Source organism: Pristiophorus japonicus, chromosome 12 (genome assembly GCF_044704955.1).
Source record: "Pristiophorus japonicus isolate sPriJap1 chromosome 12, sPriJap1.hap1, whole genome shotgun sequence".
Lineage (NCBI taxonomy): Eukaryota > Metazoa > Chordata > Chondrichthyes > Pristiophoridae > Pristiophorus > Pristiophorus japonicus.
Window position 1 is genome coordinate 22,981,063 of NC_091988.1, and position 24,878 is coordinate 23,005,940.

Genomic DNA, 24,878 nt, shown 5'->3' on the forward strand with positions numbered 1-24,878 from the left:
GTCGGCCCGGAGAGGGAGAGGCATTTTAAACATGGGCTCGGGCCAACGGGCGGCGGCGGCGGCGGCGGCTGGCCCAGGGCCGCTCTCCCCGGCACCGTGCTCATTGTCCCCTGCTCCCGGGTGCAGTGAGCCGCCTGCCGAGTGAGACTTACTTTGGTGTCCGGGCTGTCGCTTGTTGCAATGCCTGTCACCCTTGAGCTTTGGTCCACAAACTGGCACCAGTCGCCCTGAGCCCCCCCCTCGGCAATGTTGGACATCAATAACTTGGGGTGGCACCACATGTTGGTTCCTGCTACTTTTTGTTTTTTTTTAAAAATCATCCCAAACTTCTAAATAATGAGTGACCCCTGAGGGGCCGGGTGTTTTGGGGTCAATCTCTCTGGGCTGTTGCATTAGTTGATCTCACTCAGGGCAGGGTATGTTTGCGTCAGTAACTGGAGAGGAAGAACATTATCCAGTGGCCCTTCCTGGAAATGTTAGTGTGCGAGGCCGATTTGAACTTGGTTTTGATGCTACCGCTCATTGACATAGCTTGCAGAACTTCATTACCTGGGCCTACCTGACTGCTTACTTGAACGAGGTGTTGGAGGGTGACCTACAATCGCGGAACCATATGAGCCACTCACTTAAGGTGTTGCAGCATAAAGGAGCACAGTGATTTATAGACTTGTTTATTTTTGTTCCGTTGTAGATTATCATTTGATAAACTTGTAGTGATTTTGACACATTTGTTCAGCCTGTGTGGATGTCATTGCTTGAACTGTATCTTGGTGTCTGTCATGACAGCCACTACTAGGGCGGGGCTGGGAGAAGGCAAACTTAAATTAAAACTTCCTCATTAACACTTTCTCTTGTCATCTGTCTTTTCTTTAGATGATAATTACAAAGTGCTGGAACCTTTCTGTCAAAGTTACTGGTGTCACCTGGCCCCTCACTATTTGCTTGTAGTTCATGCCTATTTTCTCTACAAAATCTTGAGACTTGGCACCATGCATAGGATATATCGTGTTCTGTTTAAAACATATGATAAATAATGAATCAACAATAAATAGTTTTGGTTAAAATTTACATCTTTTGAAGGACAGATTGTGGGCCTGTTCAGATGGCGTTACTCAAAATTGGTGCAGCGGTGAAAATGCGGAACCCTCTGGACCGAAGCCGTTCTGGATTCTGGGCGTTTCCGGACTTTCGATCATCTATCTTTCGGCACGAATCCGGAAACACCCGAGCCCAGGTTTGGGTATTTCTGGATTTTGGAACATCCAGAAAAGGGGGGGGGCCCTGCCGTGGAGCTGTCTGGGTGGGTACCCACCGTGCTGGAGTTGTTCAGGCGGGGCCCTGCCGTGGTGGAGCTATTTGGGTGGGTGGGTGGGCGGGCGAGGCGAGCAGCGGCGAGGCGGCAAGGCCCAAGGTTGGGCAGCGGTGGAGCGACAGGGTCGCGTGTTCGGATTCCGGTCGACCCTGCCACCACCAATCGGTCCTGATTCTGGAACTCTTGGATTTTTAACTCCTCACCTGTACCATGTGGCCTATTCCTTGTCATGTAATCTTCAATACATATGAAAAATGTTTTGTGGAAATGCCATTGTTGTAAAAATAAATGAAGATGTGAAATATTCAGATCCATGAGCCTGAGAATCAAGTGAGATAGTGTGTTGTCATGGGTGCATTTTGTATATTCATGTGGTGAAAGTTATGTGTTACTGTGCTGTACACCATGGAGTACAGTGAAGTTGAGCATTGTAAAATCCCTGAATTCCAATGCTTTCTTTTTGTTATACAGATATGGCACCATACTATGAACAGCTTTGTAAAGATATCGGGTGGTCAATTGACACAGATCTGTTGAGCAAAATGAAAAAGGCAAATGAGGAAGAACTAAAACGTCTGGATGATATACTGGAAGATGCAGAAAAGAACCTTGGGGAAAGTGAAATCAGAGATGCTATGATGGCTAAGGCTGAGTATCTCTGCAGAATTGGTAACAAAGTAAGAATAATCTGTGCTATATACTTCACAGTGTTGGTTATTTCAATTTTTTGGCCTTGCATATAGTTTGACAGCAAACAAGGTCTGAATAGATTAATTAGCCATAGAAGCTGATCATTTAGTCCCCATCACCTGACTTGAATGTATAGAATCGAGATGAGGTAAAGTGTTGATTTGGAGGATACATTAAATCTGGTAATGCCCAGGTTAGCTTAGTAATTAAATATCACAACTATTATATCAAGGATTCCATTAATGAATATTTTTTTTTTTTGCAAATGCTGTGGTTTTTGTTGAAGTTGAAAGATGAAATCTGGAATGCAAACATATACCATTTTGTTAAAATAACAAATTAAAGACATTAGAGGCTGTTCGGATAATTCTGGTACCCTAACTCTCCTATTATAACATTGTGTGTCCATTTGTAATTGTATGTTGCTGCATAATGTTTTTCCAACTACATAAAATAGCTTTGCAAGCTAATAATTGTCCAGTAAAATCTAACATGTTTTGGGATGGTGGTGTATATCGTGTTAATACTGTAAAGCAAGGAATGTTTGAGATAAAGACAGTTTGTATGGCTTTTTAATTTTACACATGCGTTGCCAGCTTCTGTCGTAAGCATAAACAATTGCAATTACTTCAATTTTCTCTCAAAAAAACAGGTACAAAACCCATAAGTACCCACGTGAAATTTTCTTGGCTTACAATCACTTTAAAAGGATAGCTCCAATATCTAAACAAGTCTAAATTTAATAAATAGAGCACTTGTTCAGTATGTGAAGAAGTTCATGCAAAATGATCAACACTTGGAGTGATCTGGATAAGGTAGTGGAGGCATTAATCTTAGATTTGTTCTAGGTACACTTGAATAAGTGTGTAGGTTTTTGGATGGTGAAACGGAATGGTGGTTAGATCATTAGTAGCCTTTTGGTCCTGGATCTTACTGAGGAAAATGTTTTCGCATGCAGTATTGGTTAACTTTATAAGAACTGGTATTACTTTACACGGTAGAAAGTTCATCAGTCCATCTAGCCTACCAGTTCAATTATCTCCTTTCTTTTCATGCTTGACAAATCTTCTAGAATTTTTTGAGGATGTAACTAGTAGAGTGGACAAGGGAGAACCAGTGGATGTGGTGTATTTGGACTTTCAAAAAAGGCTTTTGACAAGGTTCCACATGAGATTAGTGTGTAAAATTAAAGCACATGGTATTGGGGGTAATGTATTGACGTAGATAGAGAACTGGTTTGCAGACAGGAAGCAAAGAGTAAGAATAAACGGGTCCTTTTCAGAATGGCAGGCAGTGACTAGTGCAAGGTTCAGTGCTGGGCCCCCAATTATTTACAATATACATTAATGATTTGGTCGAAGGAATTGAATGTAATATCTCCAAGTTTGCAGATAGCACTAAGCTGGGTGGCAGTGTGACCTGTGAGGAGGATGCTAAGAGGCTGCAGGGTGACTTGGACAAGTTAGGTGAGTGAGCAAACTCATGGCAGGTGCAGTATAATGTAGATAAATGTGAGGTTATCCACTTTAGTGGCAAAAGCAGGAAGGCAGAATATTATCTGAATGGTGACACATTAGGAAAAGGGGAGGTGCAACGAGATCTGGGTGTTATGGTACATCAGTCATTGAAAGTTGGCATGCAGGCACAGCAGGTGGTGAAGAAGACAAATGGCATGTTGGCCTTCATAGCGAGAGGATTTGAGTATAGGAGTAGGGAGGTCTTACTGCAGTTGTACAGGGCCTTGGTGAAGCCACACCATGAATATTGTGTACAGTTTTGGTCCCCTAATCTGAGGAAGGACATTCTTGCTATTGAGGGAGTGCAGCGAGGGTTCACCAGACTGATTCCTGGGATGGCTGGACTGACATATGAAGAAAGACTGGATAGACTAGGCTTATATTCACTGGAATTTAGAAGAATGAGAGGGGATCTCATAGAAACATATAACTTTCTGACTGGATTGGACAGGTTAGATGCAGGAAGAATGTTCCCGATGTTGGGGAAGTCCAGAACCAGGGGTCACAGTCTAAGGATAAGGGGTAAGCCATTTAGGACCGAGATGAGGAGAAACTGCTTCACTCAGAGAATTGTGAACTTGTGGAATTCTCTACCACAGAAAGTTGTTGAGGCCAGTTCATTGGATATATTCAAAAGGGAGTTAGATGTGGCTAAAGGGATCAAGGGGCATGGAATGAAAGCAGGAATGGGGTACTGAAGTTGCATGATCAGCCATCATATTGAATGGTGGTGCAGGCTCGAAGGGCAGAATGGCCGACTCCTGCACCTATTTTCTATGTTTCTATATCATAATTTATAAAATTTTATATAAAAGAATGTGCATTTCCTTTTTTGAAATCCGTTAAGATATATTAGCTTGGTATATTCTGGAGAGTGGCTTATATTTGGACTCTTCACTGGTCTTCTGTTGGCCAATTGTATTCATAGAACATCGGCAACATCTTCTCCGAGGCGTATGAAAGCACGGGCCTTACACTAAACATCCATAAGACAGAGGTCCTCCACCGACCTGACCCCGCCACACAGCACTGCCCTCCGGTCATCAAAATCCACGGCGCGGCCTTGGACAACATGAACTACTTTCCATACCTCGGGAGCCTACTATCAGAAAGGACAGACATCGACAACGAGGTCCAACACTGCCTCCAGTGCTCCAGTGTGGCCTTCGGTCGCCTGAGGAAGAGAGTGTTTGAAGATCAGGACCTCAATTCTGGCACTAAGTTTATGGTCTACAGGGCTGTAGTGATACCCGCCCTCCTATATGGCTCAGATGTGGATCATATACAGTAGACACCTCAAATCGCTGGAGAAATACCACCAACGCTGTCTCCGCAAGATCCTGCAAATCCCCTGGGAGGATAGACGCACCAATGTCCGTGTTCTCGATCAGGCCAACATTCCCAGCATCGAAGCACTGGCCACACTTGACCAGCTCCGTTGGGTGGGCTACATCGTCCACATGTCCGACACAAGAATCCGAAAGCAAGCACTCTACTCTGAACTCGTAAACGGCAAGCGATCCCCAGGTGGGCAGGGGAAACATTTCAAGGACACCCTCAAAGCCTCCTTGATAAAGTGCAACATCCCCACGGACACCTGGGAATCCCTGGCCAAAGACCGCCCTAAGTGGAGGAAGAGCATCCGGGAGGCCGCTGAGTATCTCTAGTCTCGTGGCCGAGAGCATGCAGAAAACAAGCGCAGGCAGCGGAAGGAGCGTGTGGTAAACCAGATTCCCCACCCACCCTTTCCTTCAACGACTGTGTCCCACCTGTGACAGAGACTGTAATTTCCGTATTGGACTGTACAGTCACCTGAGAACTCACTTTGAGTGGAAGCAAGTCTTCATTGATTTCGAGGGACTGCCTATGATGATGATGGATTCATAGAAGTAGTAATTCCAGTGGCATATCTGAAAACCTATGAAAAATAGGTTCATACTGCTACCGGAACAAGATAGATAAGGGAGATTTACACTGACTTCATGATACTAAAACTGCCTTTTTCCACCTCTGTAATATTGCCTGCCTCCGTCTCTGCCTCAGCTCTTCTGCTGCTGAAACCCTCATTTGTGCCTTTGTTACCTCTAGACTTGACTACTCCAACTCGCTCCTGGCCGGCCTTCCACATTCCACAACGTAAACTTGGAAGTTATCCAAAACCCAGCAGCCCGTGCACTAACCCGCACCAAGTCAAGATCACTCATCACCCCTGTGTTTTCTGACCTACAGTTAAACAGCGCCTCGATTTCAAAATTGTTTACAAATCACTCCATGGACTTGCCCCTCCCTATCTCTCAATCTTTTTCAGCCTCACAATCCCACAAGATATCTGCGCTCCTCAAATTCTGGCCTCTTGAACATCCCTCATTATAACTGCTCAACCATCGGTGGCCGTACCTTCGGCTGCCTGGGCCGCAAGCTCTGGAACTCCCTCCCTAAACTTCCGCGTCACTATACCTCTCCGCCATTAAAATGCTCGTTAAAACCTACCTCTTTAAACAAGCTTTTGATCATCTGCCTTAATTTCTTGTGTGGCTCGGTGTCAAATTTATCTGTTTGTCTGGAACACTCTTGTGAAGCGCCTTGGGACGTTTTACTACGTTAAAGGCGCTATATAAATAAACGTTCTTATTACTCGGGTGGTAGAAGTCAATAGCAATACGGTACTGTAACAGCGGTGTTCAGATATCCTGTTAAGTCACCTCCATCAGCAGTTTGTTCCATGTGTTGTCGCTCTTTTTAATAAAAAAAACTTAAAGGAGAGTAGATCTAAAACATTATGTATATGAATTACTATTTTAAAGCAAAAGTGTTCAGAAAAAGCAGGCCCAATACCCATACAGCCAGCACCTACTGTGTGTGACACAAATGCAGGTGAATCTGTAACACCTTTAACATTGAAAAATCCCATCACATCCCACCTGCAGACATAACTGATATTCCAGGTACTATAATGGGATTGCCCATAAGAGCAAGGGTCCCATGAATGTTTTCAATGAAATGAAGTACCAAAATTGATATGTAGTAGATAATTTAATATTACTAAGAGATCTCCCATGGATTTAGAAATTGTCATTTGCTATCCGTGTAACTATAAATGGTTTCCCCTCATAATGGATTTTGTACAAAGTTCTTTTAAATGTTAAATGTTTTCTTCATTATAAATATTGATGTAAAAAGTCTGACTCCAACATTGTGACAGAGATAGCGGAGAATTTTGCGTCTCCTAGGTTACACTTCACTTAGCTCTGTCTCTGCTTCCTAAATTGCCACAAGTTTTGCTATTTAACTATAATCTTATTTAATACAATACTTGGGTTTTATAAGAGTAGGCTGTAAAGTGAGTACCGAAGTACATTTTTTATCCCTTGCCCTCTAATCACCTGAAGATTACTGTTGATCTTCACTCTCCCTGTGTAATAGCACGAGAGATTGACTAGTCATACTTCGATTTTATATTATTTGTGGTTAAATAACACATCCTATGGCAATTTGGAAAGCAGAGTTGGTTGGAACATGGGAACCTTTCTGCAGTGCAGGCTGAGGTAAAACTTAGGCACTACAGTGTCACCACTGGCTGAAGGGTACAATGTGACCAATTTACATGGGTAGTTTCCACTATAAATGTAGGCTGGTATTTATAATGGGAAAAGTTGACTTGATTGAGAAAAATGTGACAACAGGAAATGAAGGTTTTGTAGGCTGGAAGTGCATGCAACAGTAAGATTTGATATATTATAGCTAGATATTTATAACAATTGCAATTGTTTTCAAAGATTAAAATATTTACTATGTAACTGTTAATTTGGTTGCCTACTCTGGCGAAATTCATTTGGATCCAATCTGGTTGAATGAGTTGGTCAAATCTGCCACTTTGTAACATTAAATGAGCTGATTGGACCATTATTAATAAGTAAACGGAGTTTATTATAATCTTGTTGAATGTTAAACGTGCTCAATTCGTGACTTGAAATGATTCAGTTTGTTTAGTGTAATTAAAAACATTTTGTTTTTAAGGAAGGGGCTTTGACAGCCTTTCGGAAAACATATGACAAAACTGTGGCTCTGGGACATCGCCTAGACATTGTGTTTTACTTGCTGAGAATTGGCTTGTTTTACATGGATAATGATCTGATCACACGTAACATTGAGAAGGCTAAAAGGTACTGCAACATTTGATTTTTGGCTTCGTATGTCTATTCATTTTGGTTTGGCACACATGCATTATCTAGCATGCCCGCCCCCCCCAACCAAATGTGGCACTAAGCCATACATCTGATGTGAGTCATACTCCCTCTCAAAAACACTTTCGGCAGGTACAGTATTATCAAATGCTCATGCATATGTTATTCACGACTGCCTCTTTGTAATTGGTCTTTGGATAATGAATTTGAGGTTGAGTAACTGGGTACATAACACAACACATTTGCCTGTAACATATTAAAATTTAACCTATTTTAGGAAAATAATCAGTTCTTTGCTGTAAAGCTATAACCCTGGAATTTGTGGTGGGTAATAACAGCGAACTCCCCTTTGAAATTGACCGCATGTTCAGGATGTAGTGCATGTGCATCCTAATTCAGAAATCCTGAAGTTGTGGTCAGTCATTCACTGCTCCAACACAGGCGGCAATCTGTGTAATCGGTGAAACTGACAAACATGGGCTTTTCCATGGTAATACAGCTGTTCGGTACCCCATTAAAGGTTGGGCCTTGTTAGATTCGATGTAACTGTGGTTTTAACAGTGTATTGACTGCTAAACAAACAGTGTGGTCCAGAAAAACTAATTTTAATATTGTGGAATGTCAAATTTCTACATTATACAGGTTGAGTGTCCGAAATTTGGAATGTTCCGGAATCCGGACACCGGGTGGATCTGTGGCGGGGTCGTCCAGAAACCAGAAAATGTTCCAAAATCTGGACTCGCCTGCCTCGGGCCGGCCCACCTTGGCCTGACCCACCTCGGCCCTGACTCGCCTCGCCTTGCCTTGCCCCGGCCCGCCCCACCCCACCCCGTTCAGGTTTATCTATTCTCCATGTGAAAGCCTCAACCGTTGTTTTGCTTTCTAACATTTTTTAAAAAGTCAAAATAAAAGCAACTTCTTCACTTCCTGTTTCCCTGTCTGTAAGAATTCAGTGTTGTGATTGGCTGCTTAGACAGCTTGTTGACGTCACAGTAGATCGAGCTATGGGATTTCCACTATGCTACACTGATCTTAATTGCACGTCAAAAGAGGCAAACTTCTCACAGAGATCGCAAGATCTTGCAAATTCCGGTCCAGCGTGTTGTGGTTCATGCACTTTTGTCAGTCCATATCAGCAGCAGCTTGTAGTGTATATGTAAATCAAATTGTGTAAAACGTTTTACAAAGTGTGCTGTTCACACAAATATGTGGTGGCAGGAAATTTAAAGCCGAGCTACTGGCTTTGAATACCAATGGAATCAACAAAGCTTCAAGGTTTTGAAACATCATTCTGACTTCACTGGTATTGTATAGGTTTCTGATTCCGTTGATCTGCGGTGGTTCTGGTGTATCTCTGGCACAGCTCGCAGCTGCTGGCTACAGAAGCGACATTGGCAGAAAGGATGTTAAATTACTTGTAGAGGTGATGAAAAGTAATAAAGTTTTAGAATGTCAACGTGAAATTTTTCAGTGTTATATTCCATTTTGCAGTTTAATTGAAGAAGGTGGTGACTGGGACAGAAGGAATCGTCTCAAAGTTTATCAAGGGATGTATTGTGTGGCAATTCGAGACTTCAAGCAGGCTGCAGAGCTATTCTTAGATACTGTCTCTACATTCACTTCCTATGAACTCATGGATTATAAAACCTTTGTAACTTATACTGTTTACGTCAGCATGATTGCACTAGAACGGCCCGACCTTCGTGAAAAGGTAAGTGTCATAATGGTAACATTATTCAGGGGCAAGTGCATTTGTCTAGTTTAGTTCCAATGTACATAGACATGGGAAATTGTAAAGATTGCATTTGTGCTTGAACTATAAAGTTTTCAACATCTGGTCTAGAATAAGCATGTTCACTTTCTTTTCAATGGCTATTAATATTTTACCCCTGTGCAGAACCTCTACTTAACTTCAAGGCATCTGAATTTGTGTTCTGATTTAATGGAAAAGTGTACTGTACTGTTGTGCTGGATGCACTCAAATCCAGGATACAACCAAAAGTGCAAATTTATATATTGGTGCCGGTTCTTTGAAATGGACACAGACTGGAACAAAGTCTTTGCATTTGTAACACTGTCTTTCCATCTACATTATTTCCCATTACAGACTTTTATTTCCTCTTGCTTGAGTTGGATGGCTTTGGGTTTCAAATTCCCATTCAGATGGATAAGTAAAAGGGTAGCCAGTATAGAGTTCTGTTCATGCATGGTCTTATTGAATAAAGTTGGGAAGCCTATTTTGGCCCTGCAGTTTATGAATGGAGCACAGTGTGCTATTCATTTAATGCATGGTACAGCTACTCTTAAACATAAAAAGAATATAGTAGAGAGGACATTAAAAAAAAATGGACTCCTTTTACTGGGTCTGGATAAAACTTCAGTAACTAAAACTGACTCCTTGTTGGTGATCATTCTCTTCAGGCTTACTTCATTGAAACTGCAGTCCTAAACAAAGGTGGCGAAGCAAGTGATACAGGTTGAACCTCCCTTATCCAGAACCACCACTCGTCCAGAACCATTCCCGGCCACTGAGTGGCGACATGAGAACTCCGACATGAACAAATTGAAGTCCTTCCTTGCTGCCGACTCCTGCAATCGCTGGTCTGACTCCGTGATCCACCCCCCTCCCCCCCCCCCCAAATGATATCTCTGCCGCACTCACAACCCCAAGCCAGCCAGCCCTGATATCCCCTTGCTCGGTACCTGTACCATCCAATTTAACGTGACCACCTCTCGTCCGGAAAAATCCCTTATCCAGACCAGGCCAGATCCCAATGATTCCGGATAAGGGAGGTTCAACCTGTACATTTGTCACATATATATATATATATATATATAACAGCCCTATTCAAACCAAAAACAAAGGAAAAATCCCATTATTAGTTTGTGCAATTTATATTCATTTGAGCATCTTTCTCGCACTGTAGCACAAGTTAGCTCAGTTTAATTGGGGTTTTTTTGTATTAGAGTCCTAGGACTTGTGCAATAATGGGGGGTGGGGGGGGAAATTGCGGTCGGAGGCTTCCTTCGGGCAAAAGCCTCCGACCGGAATTTTTTTTGCGAAAATACCTGGTGGTCCCGGAGGAACGCAGGATTGCGGTTGGAGGCCTAGTTTCGCAGTCCATCATCTGCTGGGATCACATGGGCCTGGACCACCAATGAACATCTAGTATTCTCATTGATAATAATGGGAACACTGTACGAGCTCCCATTGCTATCAATGAGAATACCCCCAAAAACAAGAAACCCAACACAATAAATAAATAAAAAAAACACCTCACATATTTAAAATTAATTGAAATTGAATGTAATTAAATGTTTTAGAAAAAAAAATATTTTTTTAGAAGTTTTGTTTTTTAAAACACGGTTAAAAATAAACTTGCCTTAATGGACAGGGTTTTTAATATAAAAATGAGTGATTAAATTACATCTTTCTATGTTTTAAAACTTAGGCCTAGATTTTCGGAACTTTGCGACCGGGTTTTCGCCACGATTTGACCCTCCGCGGCGAAAACCCAGTCGGCGGGATCCTCGGTGACCTCTGCGGTGGCGCTTTCACCTATCACCGGGGAGAGGAGCGCGACGTGAAACAACATGCAACACCGCGGATTGCGTTACCGTCGTACTTTCGGCTCTCTGGACCCGTACGCCATGCGCAGAATAACGACGGGGTCAAACCTGTCGGTACAGCCCTTCCAGCAGCGGTAAGTATGAAGACCTGCAAAAAGGTAAGTTCAAAGTTTTTATTTTTGAATTATTTTGCAGTGATTTAGTAGGTAAGTGTTTTTTGAATGTGTTTTGCAAGTCGTTCCCCCCCCCCCCCCCACCCCACAACAGCCTCTCGCAGTGCTACCAGCCTTGGACTAAAGTTGCTGAAACTTGCGGTTTGCGCCACGAATCTTCGTGCAATACCGATTTTACCGATGGAAGTAAAGAGCAAAAGTTAGGCCTCAAAACGGTAGCGCAGCGAAAATGGTAATTTTGTCGTAAAATTACCGGTTTCGCAAAAACCCGGAAAATCTAGTGTGTATGCTGGTAAAAGTAGGCTATACACCTGCTTTTACCAGGTGTAAGAGCTTGAAGGATAGCCCAAATCTCTTTCCCGCGAATGTCCTTTTCCCGGGGATGCGTGCGATCTGTCAAAAGCCGGTTCTTGACGCATGCGCATTGTGCACCGAGTACCGGCATTTGCGAGGCCTCTTCGGATGCGTTTGCACATCGTACACACCCGGAGAGGCCACAATTTTTGGCCCAATGTTATTTCAAATCTTCTAGTTTCAGTAGAGCTTCTCTCTCCCTGCCATTTCATCTCTTAACTCCCAGAGCCACTGTCTGCAGTTTCTAGTGTTGTGGGGTAAATAAGATTAGTATTTGATTAGTTTTATATTGTTTTGCTGTGTTCTGTATTTTCACAGGCTGAACTGGGTCCTTGTGTGGAAACCCTTTTATCAATGGAAAAACTTTAGAGCAGAAATCACCCGATCTGCCCAGATTCTCTCAAGATATTGTGTGGACATTAGCCATTTCAAAGTATATTAAAAGCTGAAGCATAATAAATACAGAAGTACAGCTAATCAGTGGCTGGGGCAGAAAAGTTTCTCAAACACCCAGATACCACAATCGTAGGATGTTTCTTAAAGCAGAGCTCAACATCTTTGCAGTAGCACATAGACCCGTGACCAATAGAAAAGAACTAAAAATCCAAGTGCGCCATAAACAAGTTGTAAAACCAGTCCCTAGCAATTGCTCTAAGTATGCATCTGCAGTCTCCCCTAACTTGCAAGGAGAAAATATATAGTAAGAAAAAGACAACACCGAGGCTCAGCTGTCCTGTTTGGTGGATGTTTCCGTGGCCTGGGTTTGAGCTCCATTATACCTGTTCAGATCCCAGAACAAAGAACACGGATGTATTTATATACCTACAATTAAGAAAAGAGCGAATGGCTACTTCATCTGTTGCCAATAGCTTTATACAAGTCCAGATAGTGTCACCATTCCTTGCAGTGTTCTGCTGACTGTGATGCACCTACCCCCTTCCCAAGGCGAAGAGCTAAGAACTTCTGGGTAGCCATTGATCTAGAGAATGACTGGTAAACTCCCCTGGACATTGAGGGCAGAGCCAGGTTACCAGCCTTTGTCAGTTAGCTTAGTTGGTAGTGCTCTCTAATCTTAGTCAGAAGGTTGTGGTTCAAGAAGCACTACAGACTTGAATACTTAAGCTAGACTGACACTTCAATGTAGTGCTGAGGGAGTGCTGCAGTGTTGGTGCTACCATCCTTTAGATGTGAGTCTTAGTCTGCCTGCCCATGTTGATGAAAATAATTCCATGGCACGATTTAAAGAAGAACAGGGATTCACCTGTTATCTTAGTCAACATCCCTCCCTCAACCATCACCACGAAAAAAAAACATTGGTTATTCATTCATTTGCTGCCGGTGGAACCATGCTGCATTCAAATTAGCTGCCACATTTGCCTACATAAGTGACTGCACTTCAGAAAGTAAATCCATTGGTTATGAAGTATTATGGGATATCCTGAGCATGTGATAAGGACATTACAACAGTGGTTTTTAAATTTTCTGAGGATCCCCAGCAAGTATTGCTTCCTCTATGTCCTAATTTCAGAAAGATGGTGTTAACCACTCTAAGGAAAGCATCGATAATTGTAGGTAGTTTTATTAGTATACATCAATGGAAATTATTGCTAGTAAGTGAACAAAATTAAAAATGGGTGCCACCACAGATTTAAATCTTGCTCAGACTAATGGGATGTATCTTTCTCTATTGACTAAGGGTCGTATGTGAAATTAGGTCTTAATCCAATTCCTAGTGGGTATATAGCTATGCCCTGACTTTGGATGATTGCTGTGTAAAATGGTGAAGGAGATACTACATTACTACAGTAGGGGGAGCACTTCTGAGTTTGGGGCTGAGACACATTGTTGGGACACAGCGGAGAGCTTTGCTATGCATCAGGTTGTAATATACCTAACCTGGGCATGCCTTATGTTAGAACTGGGAAAATATTCAATTTTCTAGCACTCATCCCTCACCTTGATGAGAGAAAAAAAAATGCAGAAATTTGATCCTTTTGCCGACTGCTAAAGTCTCAGGATCCTACTTTGAAAACCCCATTATTATAGACATTTACTCTGAAGCAAAAAAACTTATGCTACTCAACAGCAAAAAGCCTTTTCTGTGAGGAGTGTCAACCTCCAGATCATCAGCTAGCACTGCTGAACCCAGCAACCTTTAAAGGGAAAGGCAGGGCAATACATTGACAGCCTTAATAAGAAGCTTCTGCTATCTCCCTGGCACTTTGGGAGCTACTGTGCTCAAAGCAGCCTTGTATCCTGTTTAAAAATTAAATATGTCTGACTGTTGGGGATTGTTCCGTGCTACAGCAGCTGTTAAGAACCTATTTAACTAAGACTAACTGAAGTATCTGCAACTAAAGCTCTTATTCACATTTGTGTTGGCACTAATTTATTTTTCTGTTGCCAACCTGTGACATCTCATTTTTCACCTTCCATAAACTTCAAAATGCAGCAGCCTATATCCTATCCCTCTCTACGTTCTACTCGCTGTTTATCCCTGTACTCACTAACTTACTGCCCCCAATGCATGAATATCCTCATCAGCTGTTTCCATGACTTTACCCCATCGCATCTCTGCACTGTCCTCCATCTTTATGTCCCGTCCAGCACCCTCGAGTCCTTTGACTTTGTGTGCATCCCCTTCCTCTTTGCCTCACCATTGCTACTTTCTGGAACTCAAAAACCCTCCACCTTGCTCTTTTATCCCTACCTTTTTAAAACCTGCTCAAAATACATATTTTTGACTACGTTTTTGGCTCCTGTTCCTAATCTCTCCCTGCAGTACTTAGTATCCATTTCCATATCTCTTTCTACTGTGAAGCACCTTGGGATTTTTTTTACATTAAAGAAGCTGCATAAATGGATGTTGTTGACCGAATAGCCTTCATCCATAGCTATCTTACCTTTTTGCCATGAATTATTTTGTTATGCTCAAGAATCTTGTATTTACCCTACAAAAGGGATAATGCATCATGGCACAAACTTATTTGCACGTTGGTGGGGGTAGAACTTGCCTTCGGGGAGAATGGGAATGCTGTCTGCATCACTTGCAGCTGATGCAGACAGCAGAATGGTGGATGTCTGCAGTTGCTTCACAGTTCATCTGCATGAATAGAAGGTTCACATATCAAATTTAGGAGTGTGGGAATTTGAAGCAGATAGGTGTCTTACGTGAAACAGAGTCCTGGATGTGTATATACACCAGTCTTGGAAGGTAGCGGCAATTGAATATTGGGAAGACAGAAGCCATTGTTTTCGATCCCCGCCAGAAACTCCGTCCCTAGCCACTGACTCCATCCCTCTCCCCAACTTCTGTCTGAGGCTGAACCACACTGTTCGCAACCTCGGTGTCATATTTGCCGTTGAAATGAGCTTTCGATCACATAGTCACAGCATAACCTAAGACCGCCTATTTCCACCTCCGTAACATCGCTCGTCTCCGTCCTTGCCTCAGCTCATCCGTTGCTGAAGCCTTCATCCATGCCTTTGTTACCTCTAGACTGGACTATTCCAACGCACTCCTGGCTGGCCTCCCACATTCTATCCTATGTAAACTAGAGGCGATCCAAAACTCGGCTGCCCGTGTCCTAACTCTCATCAAGTCCCGCTCACCCATCACCCCTGTCCTCGCTGACCTACATTGGCTCCCAGTTAAGCAACGCCTTGATTTCAAAATTCTCATCCTTATTTTCAAATCTCTCCATGGCCTCGCCCTTCCCTATCGCTGTAATCTCCAGTCCCACAACCCCGCGAGATGTCTGCGCTCCTCTAATTCAGCCTTCTTGAGCATCCCTGATTATAATCGCTCAACCATTGGTGGCTGTGCCTTTTGTTGTCGAGGCCCCAAGCTCTGGAACTCCCTGCCTAAACCTCTCTATCTCGCAACACCTCTTTCGTCCTTTAATACACGCCTTAAAACATACCTTTTTGACCACCTGCGCTAATTTCTACTGATGCCTGGCTCGGTGTCAAATTTTTATCTCTTGATACTCCTGTGAAGCACCTTGGGACGTTTCACTACGTTGAAGACACTATATAAATACAAGTTGTAGCAGGACAAGTGGAGAAGATTGTTAAAAACCATGGGATCATTGGCTTTTAGAGGCATAGAGCACAAAAGCAAGGAAATCATGCTAAACCTTTATAAAATACTAGTTAGGCCTCAACTGGAGAATTCTGGGCACCACACTTTAGGAAGGATATCAAGGCCTCAGAGAGGGTGCAGAAGACATTTACTAGAGTGCTACCAGGGATGAGGGATTTTGGTTATGTGGAGGGACTGGAGAAGCTGGGGTGGTTCTCCTCAGAACAGATAAGGTTTAGAGATGTTCAAAATCGTGAATGGTTGATGGAGTAAATAAGGGGAAACTGTTTCCAGTGGCAGAAGGGTCGGTAACCGGAGGACACCGATGCAAGCTGATTGGCAAAAGAACTGGAGGCGACATGAGGAAACATTTTTTTACACAGCGAGTTGTGATCTAGAATACACTGCCTGGAAGGGTGGTGGAAGCAGATTAAATAGTAACATTCAAAAGAGAATTGGATAAATACTTGAAGGAAAAACATTTACAGGGCTATGGGGAAAGAGTAGGGGAGTGGGATTAATTGGATATCTCTACCAAAGAGCCGGCACGGGCACGATGGGCTGAATGGCTAAGCAGTAACTACTACCGTCAAGCCTCAATGTGTGTCCAACAGCAATGGTCAAAGGGAACCATTGAGGCTTGACACTGGATCATGTGCACTGCCAGCTTGGCATTTGATTCCCTAGAACCAGTGCATGGCTAACTTCCGATGGTGTGTGAAGGATACACTCCATTTGAAGAATGAAGACTGTTGTGCGGAAGGTAATCTGTTTTATCATTTATGATATTGCCTTAAAGTAATATGTTCTGTGAAATAGAGGAACAGTGCTGGAAAAGCAGTGGGTGCAGAGACTTGCAATGGGACTGTTTTATGGTACATTATGTTCCCATTGTACGAGAACAATTCTTTATTAACCAGCAATAAACCTGCATGATATTTTGAAAACGTGCTATTCCAAACCATCAAAAGCTTTGTAATAACCTTTTTAAAGGATTTTGAAGAATTCAGATGTGGAACAGTTGCAAAACTGCTGGTTCTTTAACAGAACAGTAACATCTGAAGTTATGCTGGTCTGTTTTAATAGAACATAAATAGGAGCAGGAGTAGGCCATTCGACCCCTTGAGCCTGCTCCGCCATTCAATAAGATCATGGCTGATCTGATCTTGGCCTCAACTCCACTTTCCTGCCTGTTCCCCATAACCAATGACGCCCCTGTAGTTCAAAAATCTGTATCTCCGCCTTGAATATATTCAATGACCCAGCCTCCACAGCTCTCTAGGGTAGAGAATTCCAAAGACTCACAACTCTCAGAAGAAATTCCTCCTCATCTCCATCTTAAATGGGCGACCCCTTATTCTGAAACTATGCCCCCTAGTTCTAGATGCCCCCATGAGGGGAAACATCCTCTCAAGCCCCCTCAGAATCTTGTATGTTTCAATAAGATCACACCTCATTCTTCTAAACTCCAATAAGTATAGGCTCAACCTTGCCTCACAGTACATATAAGAACATAAGAATTAGGAACAGGAGTAGGCCATCGAGCCCCTCGAGCCTGCTCCGCCATTCAACAAGATCATGGCTGATCTGGCCGTGGACTCGGCTCCACTTACCCTCCTGCTCCCCATAACCCTTAATTCCCTTATTGGTTAAAAATCTATCTCTCTGTGACTTTACATTCAATGAGCTAGCCTCAACTGCTTCCTTGGGCAGAGAATTCCACAGATTCACAACCCTCTGGGAGAAGAAATTCCTTCTCAACTCTGTTTTAAATTGGCTCCCCCGTATTTTGAGGCTGTGCCCCCTAGTTCTAGTCTCTCCGACCAGTGGAAACAACCTTTCTGCCTCTATTTTGTCTATCCCTTTCATTATTTTAAATGTTTCTATAAGATCACCCCTCATCCTTCTGAACTCCGACGAGTAAAGACCCAGTCTACTCAATCTATCATCATAAGGTAACCCCCTCATCTCCGGAATCAGCCTAGTGAATCGTCTCTGTACCCCTGCCAAAGCTAGTATATCCTTCCTTAAGTAAGGTGACCAAAACTGCACGCAGTACTCCAGGTGCGGCCTCACCAATACCCTTTTCAATTGCAGAAGGACCTCCCTGCTTTTGTACGCCATCCCTCTTGCAATGAAGGCCAACATTCCACTCGCCTTCCTGATTGCCTGCTGCACCTGCAAACTAACTTTTTGGGATTCATGCACAAAAGAGTTTCATGCACAAGGACCCCCAGGTCCCTCTGCACCGCAGCATGTTGTAATTTCTCCCCATTCAAATAATTTTCCCTTTTTTCTGTTTTTTTTTCCCAAGGTGGATGACCTCACACTTTCCGACATTGTATTCCATATGCCAAACCTTAGCCCATTCGCTTAACCTATCTAAATCTCTTTGCAGCCTCTCTGTGTCCTCGACACAACCCGCTTTCCCACTAATCTTTGTGTCATCTGCAAATTTTGTTACACTACACTCTGTCCCCTCTTCCAGGTCATCTATGTATATTGTAAACAGTTGTGGTCCCAGCACCGATCCCTGTGGCACACCACTAACCACCGATTTCCAACCCGAAAAGGACCCATTTATCCCGACTCTCTGCTTTCTGTTAGCTAGCCAATTCTCCATCCATGCTAACACATTTCCACTGATCCCGTGTACCTTTATCTTCTGCAGTAACCTTTTGTGTGGCACCTTATCGAATGCCTTTTAGAAATCTAAATACACCACATCCATCGGTACACCTCTATCCACCATGCTCGTTATATCCTCAAAGAATTCCAGTAAATTAGTTAAACATGATTTCCCCTTCATGAATCCATGCTGCGTCTGCTTGATTGCACTATTCCTATCTAGATGTCCTGCTATTTCTTCCTTCATGATAGTTTCAAGCATTTTCCCCACTACAGATGTTAAACTAACCGGCCAATAGTTACCTGCCTTTTGTCTGCCCCCTTTTTTTAAACAGAGGCGTTCCATTAGCTGCTTTCCAATCCGCTGGTACCTCCCCAGAGTCCAGAGAACTTTGGTAGATTATAACGAATGCATCTGCAATAACTTCCGCCATCTCTTTTAATATCCTGGGATGCATTTCATCAGGACCAGGGGACTTGTCTACCTTGAGTCCCATTAGGCTGTCCAGCACTACCCCCTAGTGATAGTGATTGTCTCCAGGTCCTCCCTTCCCACATTCCTGTGACCAGCAATTTCTGGCATGGTTTCTGTGTCTTCCACTGTGAAGACCGAAGCAAAATAATTGTTTAAGGTCTCAGCCATTTCCACATTTCACATTATTAAGTCCCCCTTCTCATCTTCTAAGGGACCAACATTTACTTTAGTCACTCTTTTCCGTTTTATATATCTGTAAAAGCTTTTACTATCCGATTTTATGTTTTGCGCAAGTTTATCTTCGTAATCTATCTTTCCTTTCTTTATTGCTTTCTTAGTCATTCTTTGCTATCGTTTAAAATTTTCCCAATCTTCTATTTTCCCAGTAACCTTGGCCACCTTATACGCATTGGTTTTTAATTTGATACTCTCAATTTCCTTGGTTATCCACGGCTGGTTATCCCTTCTCTTACCGCCCTTCTTTTTCATTGGAATATATTTTTGTTGAGCACTATGAAAGAGCTCCTTAAAAGTCCTCCACTGTTCCTCAATTGTTCCACCGTTTAGTCTGTGTTTCCAGTCTGCTTTAGCCAACTCTGCCCTCATCCCACTGTAGTCCCCTTTGTTTAAGCATAGTACGCTCGTTTGAGACAGTACTTCCTCACCCTCAATCCTTATTACAAATTCAACCATACTGTGATCACTCATTCCTAGAGGATCTTTTACTAGGAGATCGTTTATTATTCCTGTCTCATTACAGAGGACCAGATCTAAGATAGCTTGCTCCCTTTTAGGTTCTGTAACATACTGTTCTAAGAAACAATCCCGTATGCATTCTATGAATTCCTCCTCCAGGCTACCCGTGCGATTTGATTTGACCAATCGATGTGTAGGTTAAAATCCCCCATGATTACTGCCGTTCCTTTTTCACATGCCTCCATTATTCCCTTGATATGCAGCCAATTTTCTGGGAGGAGACAGGTAAGGGAAGAACAAAAGCACAATTTTTATCTTTGTCATTGAATATCTGCACATTTGATCTGAATATCAGAAATTTCTTTGGGTTTGATTAACTTAAAGATACTGTCACTGAACAGTAACTACTTTTGTTTATCTAAACTTAATGTGTCCTTCCTAAAATGTTAATCATACATCTAATTTAAGCGATATATCTGTTTTGTGATTTACATCAAATTCAAGTATTTTTCCCATCATTCATTTGTAAATTGGCATTGTGGAACGATCAGTGCATTATAAATTTCTTCGGTGTGGTTGTTTCCTATAAAAAACTGGATTATCTATAATGCCTTGAGTAGTGTTAGTAAACTTGTGCAATAACCTTAACAGGTTTTCAGAAATGTTATTGCTTACATTCTTGTTTGTAGGCACTTGTTACTCAGACATTTTGACTGATTTTCACTGATCAACAACAACTTGTATCTATATAACGCCTTTAACATAATAAAACGTCCCAAGGTGTTTCACAGGAGTATTATAAAACACAATTTGACACCAAGCCACATAAGGAGAAATTAGGGCAGATGACCAAAACCTTGGTCAAAAAGTTATGTTTTAAGGAACATCTTAAAGGAGGAAAGAGAGGCGGAGAGGTTTAGTGAGGGAATTCCAGAGCTTACTGCTTTGGCAGTTGAAGGTAGGGCCACGAATGGTTGAGCGATTAAAATCCGGGATGATCAAGAGGCCTGAATTGGAGGAGCGGAGATATCTGAGGGTGAAATTTAGTGAATGCTGCTTGCATCTCTAACTTAAATACATGAAGATAATCTTACCCTGCTCAACAGTTGATTTCAAATGAGGCAGAAGTAAGTGAGGATTTCTAAATATAAGCAATTGTATCCCAATTTAACAGTCACCATCAGTTATAATTGAATGGTATTCTAGAACTGCTTTAAGAAGCATTCCTACAATATTGTCTGAGATATCTGTTGCTATGGAATCTGAGATAATCAGAGAGTTAGCATGAATTTGTGATGGGTAGAATATGTCTATAGTTGATTTTTTTTTGAGGCCACTAACGTGGTGGATAAGAGAGTATCTGTGGATATTATCTATGTAGACTTCCATGTACACAAATTACAAAGCTTGGTGACTGGTACTAAAAGTAATCAAAAAGGCTAATGAAATTTGGGCTTTTATCTCATTGGGCTGGAATACAAAGGGCAGGCAGTTATGCTTCAGTTGTACAGAGCTTTGGTCAGACTCCCATCTCTTACAATGCAGATTCACTAGAATGATTAAAGGATTAAATTATGAGGACCGGTTGCATAAATGGCTTGTATTCCCTAGAGTTTAGAAGGTTGAGAGTGATCTAATTGAGGTGTTTAAAATGACACAAGTATTTGTTAGGGTGGATACACTATTTCCTCTGGTGAGGGATTCCAGAACGAGGAGGCACAATCTTAAAATCAGAGCTAGGCCATTTAGGAATGGAAATGCATTGTCACACACAGAATAATCGATATATAGAACGCTCCCCCCACAAGACTGGATCAATTAAGATTTTCAAGACTCCATTAAGATTTTCAAGACTGAGCTTGATAGATTTATTGTTAGGTAAGTGTATCAGGGCATATCGATTAAAGGCGGGTTAATGGAGTTGAGTTACAAATTAACCATGATTTCATTGAATGGCGGATCAGGCCCGAGGGGCTGAATGGCCTATTCCTGTCCCAATGTTCTTAACCTGTGTATTATATGTGGCAGATACCATAACACCATAACAATAGAAAAGACGGGCAGTTGTTTCAAAGTTGCTGCTGTACCATCCCCAAAGGGTGGAATAGTTGGGCACTTCAGCTAGTCGCACTCCCCTGCCCTTTCCCTGTAGTCCTGCAATTTTTTTCCTTCAGGTACTTATCCAACTCCCTTTTGAAATCCGTGAATGTAAAATCGTATTGTATTGCATTGCTGGCCTGTATAGTCAGGCTAAGCCACTTAGCCTACCATCAGGTAATAGAGAGGATTGATGAGGGTAATGCGGTTGAACATAAGAAATAGAAACAGGAGTAGGCCATATGGCCCCTCGAGCTTGCTCCGACATTTAACATGATCCTGGCTGATCCGATCATGGACTCGGGTCCACTTCCCTGCCCGCTCCCCATAACCCCTTATCATTTAAGAAACTGTCTATTTCTGTCTTAAATTTATTCAATGTCCCAGCTTTCACAGCTCTCTGAGGCAGCGAATTCCCCAGATCCACAACCCTCTGAGAAGAAAACATTTCTCCTCATCTCAGTTATAAGATGAGATTATTCTAAGATTATGCCCTCTAGTTCGAGTCTCCCCCATCAGTGGAAACATCCTCTCTGCATCCACATTGTAATCTTATACGTTTCGATAAGATCACCTCTCATTCTTCTGAATTCCAATGAGAGGCCCAACCTACTCCACCTTTTCTCATAAGTCAACCCCCTCATCTCTGGAATCAACCTAGTGAACCTTCTCTGAACTGCCTCCAAAGCAAGTATATCTTTTCGTAAATTTGTAAACCAAAACTGCACGCAGTATTCCAGGTGTGGCCTCACCAATACCCTGTATAACTGTAGCAAGACTGCCCTGCTTTTATACTCCATCCCCTTTGCAATAAAGGCCAAGATTCCATTGGCCTTCCTGATCACTTGCTGTACCTGCATACTATCCTTTTGTGTTTCATGCACAAGTAGCCCCAGGTCCCGCTGTACTGCAGCACTTTGCAATCGTCCTCCACTTAAATAACTTGCTCTTTGATTTTTTTTCTGCCAAAGTGCATGACCTCACACTTTCCAACATTATACTCCATCTGCCAAATTTTTTCCCACTCACTTAGGCTGTTTGTCCTTTTGCAGATTTTTTGTGTCCTTCTCACACATTGCTTTTCCTCCCATCTTCGTATCGTCAGCAAACTTGGCTACCTTACACTCAGTCCCTTCTTCCAAGTCGAAAATATAGATTGTAAATATTTGGGGTCCCAGCACTGATCCCTGTGGCACCCCACTAGTTACTGATTACCAACCAGAGAATGAACCATTTATCCCGACTGTTTTCTGTTAGTTAGCCAATCCTCTCTTCATGCTAATATATTAGCCCCAACCACGTGAACTTTTATCTTGTGCTGTAACCTTTTATGTGGCACCTTGTCAAATGCCTTGAAGTCCAAATACACCACATCCACTGGTTCCCTTTTATCCACCCTATTCGTTACATCCTCAAGAATTCCAGCAAATTTGTCAAACATAACTTCCCCTACATAAATCCATGCTGACTCTGCCTGACCGAATTTTGCTTTTCCAAATGTCCTGCTACTGCTTCTTTAATAATGGACTCCGCAACATTTTCTCAACCACAGATGTTAGCTTAAACTGGTCTATAGTTTCCTGCTTTTTGTCTGCCTCCTTTTTTTTTAAAAATAGGGGCATTACATTTGCAGTTTTCCAATCTGCTGGGACCTCCCCAGAATCCAGGGAATTTTGGTAAATTACAATCCACAATCTCTGCTGCTACTTCTCAAGACCCTAGGATGCAAGCCATCAGGTCCAGGGGATTTATCTGTCTTTATTCCCATTATCTTAGAGTACCAACTCCTTAGTGATTGTGATTGTGTTAAGTTCCTTCCCCCCCCCCCCCCCCTTGACTATCCACTGTTGGAATATTGTTTGTCGAACGCCTTTTGGAAATCCACTAAGTACCACATAATAGGCTTGCAAGCAAAGTTGAAGCCCATGGAATAAAAGGGACAGTGGCAGCATAGATACGAAATTGGCAAAGTGACAGGAAACAGAGAGTAGTGTTTTTCGGTCTGGAAGAATATATGCAGTGGTGTTCCCCAGGGGTCAGTTTTAGGACCACTGCTTTTCATGATATATATTAATGACTTGGATTTGTGCACAAATCGTTGAAGGTGGCAGGACCGGTTGAGAAAACAGTTTTTTTTTAAACTGACTGGATCCTGGGCTTCATGAATAGAGGTAGGTATAGAGTACAAAAGCCTGGTCAGCCACAACTGGAGTATTGTCCAGTACTGGGCACCGTACTTTAGGAAGGGTGTGAAAGGTTTGGAGAGTGTGCAGAAAAGATTTACAATAATGATTCCAGGGATTGTTCTTCGAGCAGCGAATGTTGAGGAGATTTGATAGGTGCTCAGAATCATGAGGGGCCAGGATAGGCCAGATAGAGAGAAACTGTTCCTATTAGCGGAAGGGTTGAGAACCAAAGGACGCAGATTTAAGCTGATTGGCAAAAGAACCAAAGGCGGCATAAGAAGAAAACTTTTTTACGCCACTAGTGGTTAGGATCTGGAATGCACGGCCTGAAAGGGTGGTGGAGGCAGACACAATTACAGCTTTCAAAAGGGAGTTGGATAAGTACCTGAAGGAAAATAAATTGCAGAGCTACAGGGAAAGGGCGGGGGAGTGGGACTAGCTGAAGTGCTCTTGCAGAGAGCCGGCACTGGGTGAATGGCCTCCTGTGCTGTAACCATTCTACGCTTCTGTCAGCGAGAACAGATGTTGGCTTCTGCTACTACCCTATAGTAGTAATCTTCATTTGAAGAGCGCCACTATATCCAGAGGTGTTGACAAAATCACATTTTTAGATGGCACTAAAAATGAATTTGCATTTATAATAGTGCCTTTCATATCCTCAGAACTTTACAACTAATGGATTACTTCTGAATTGCAGTCATTGTTATGGAAGCAAACATTGCAGTCAATTTGCTCACCACAATTCCCCATAACCAGTAGATGGAACACCAGACAAATCTGATTTTTTGGGGAGTTGGCTGTGGAATGTTATGCTGAGGGACCTTTCTGAGCAGGCAGACTTTGTTTAACATCTCATCTGAAATACAATGCAGTACCATCTCTACTACACTGAAGTATCAGCCTAGAAGATGT

General features: G+C 42.5%; 1 protein-coding gene across 1 annotated transcript in view; it reads left to right on the plus strand.

Moving 5' to 3' along the window:
* Nucleotides 1-24,878, plus strand: part of psmd6 (proteasome 26S subunit, non-ATPase 6) — a 33,301-nt gene that overhangs the window by 428 nt on the left and 7,995 nt on the right. Inside the window, exons 2-4 of the mRNA XM_070895224.1 lie at nt 1,784-1,989; nt 7,537-7,682; nt 9,195-9,414. Coding sequence (XP_070751325.1) covers nt 1,784-1,989; nt 7,537-7,682; nt 9,195-9,414 — 572 coding nt within the window. The remainder of the gene's footprint in view (nt 1-1,783; nt 1,990-7,536; nt 7,683-9,194; nt 9,415-24,878) is intronic.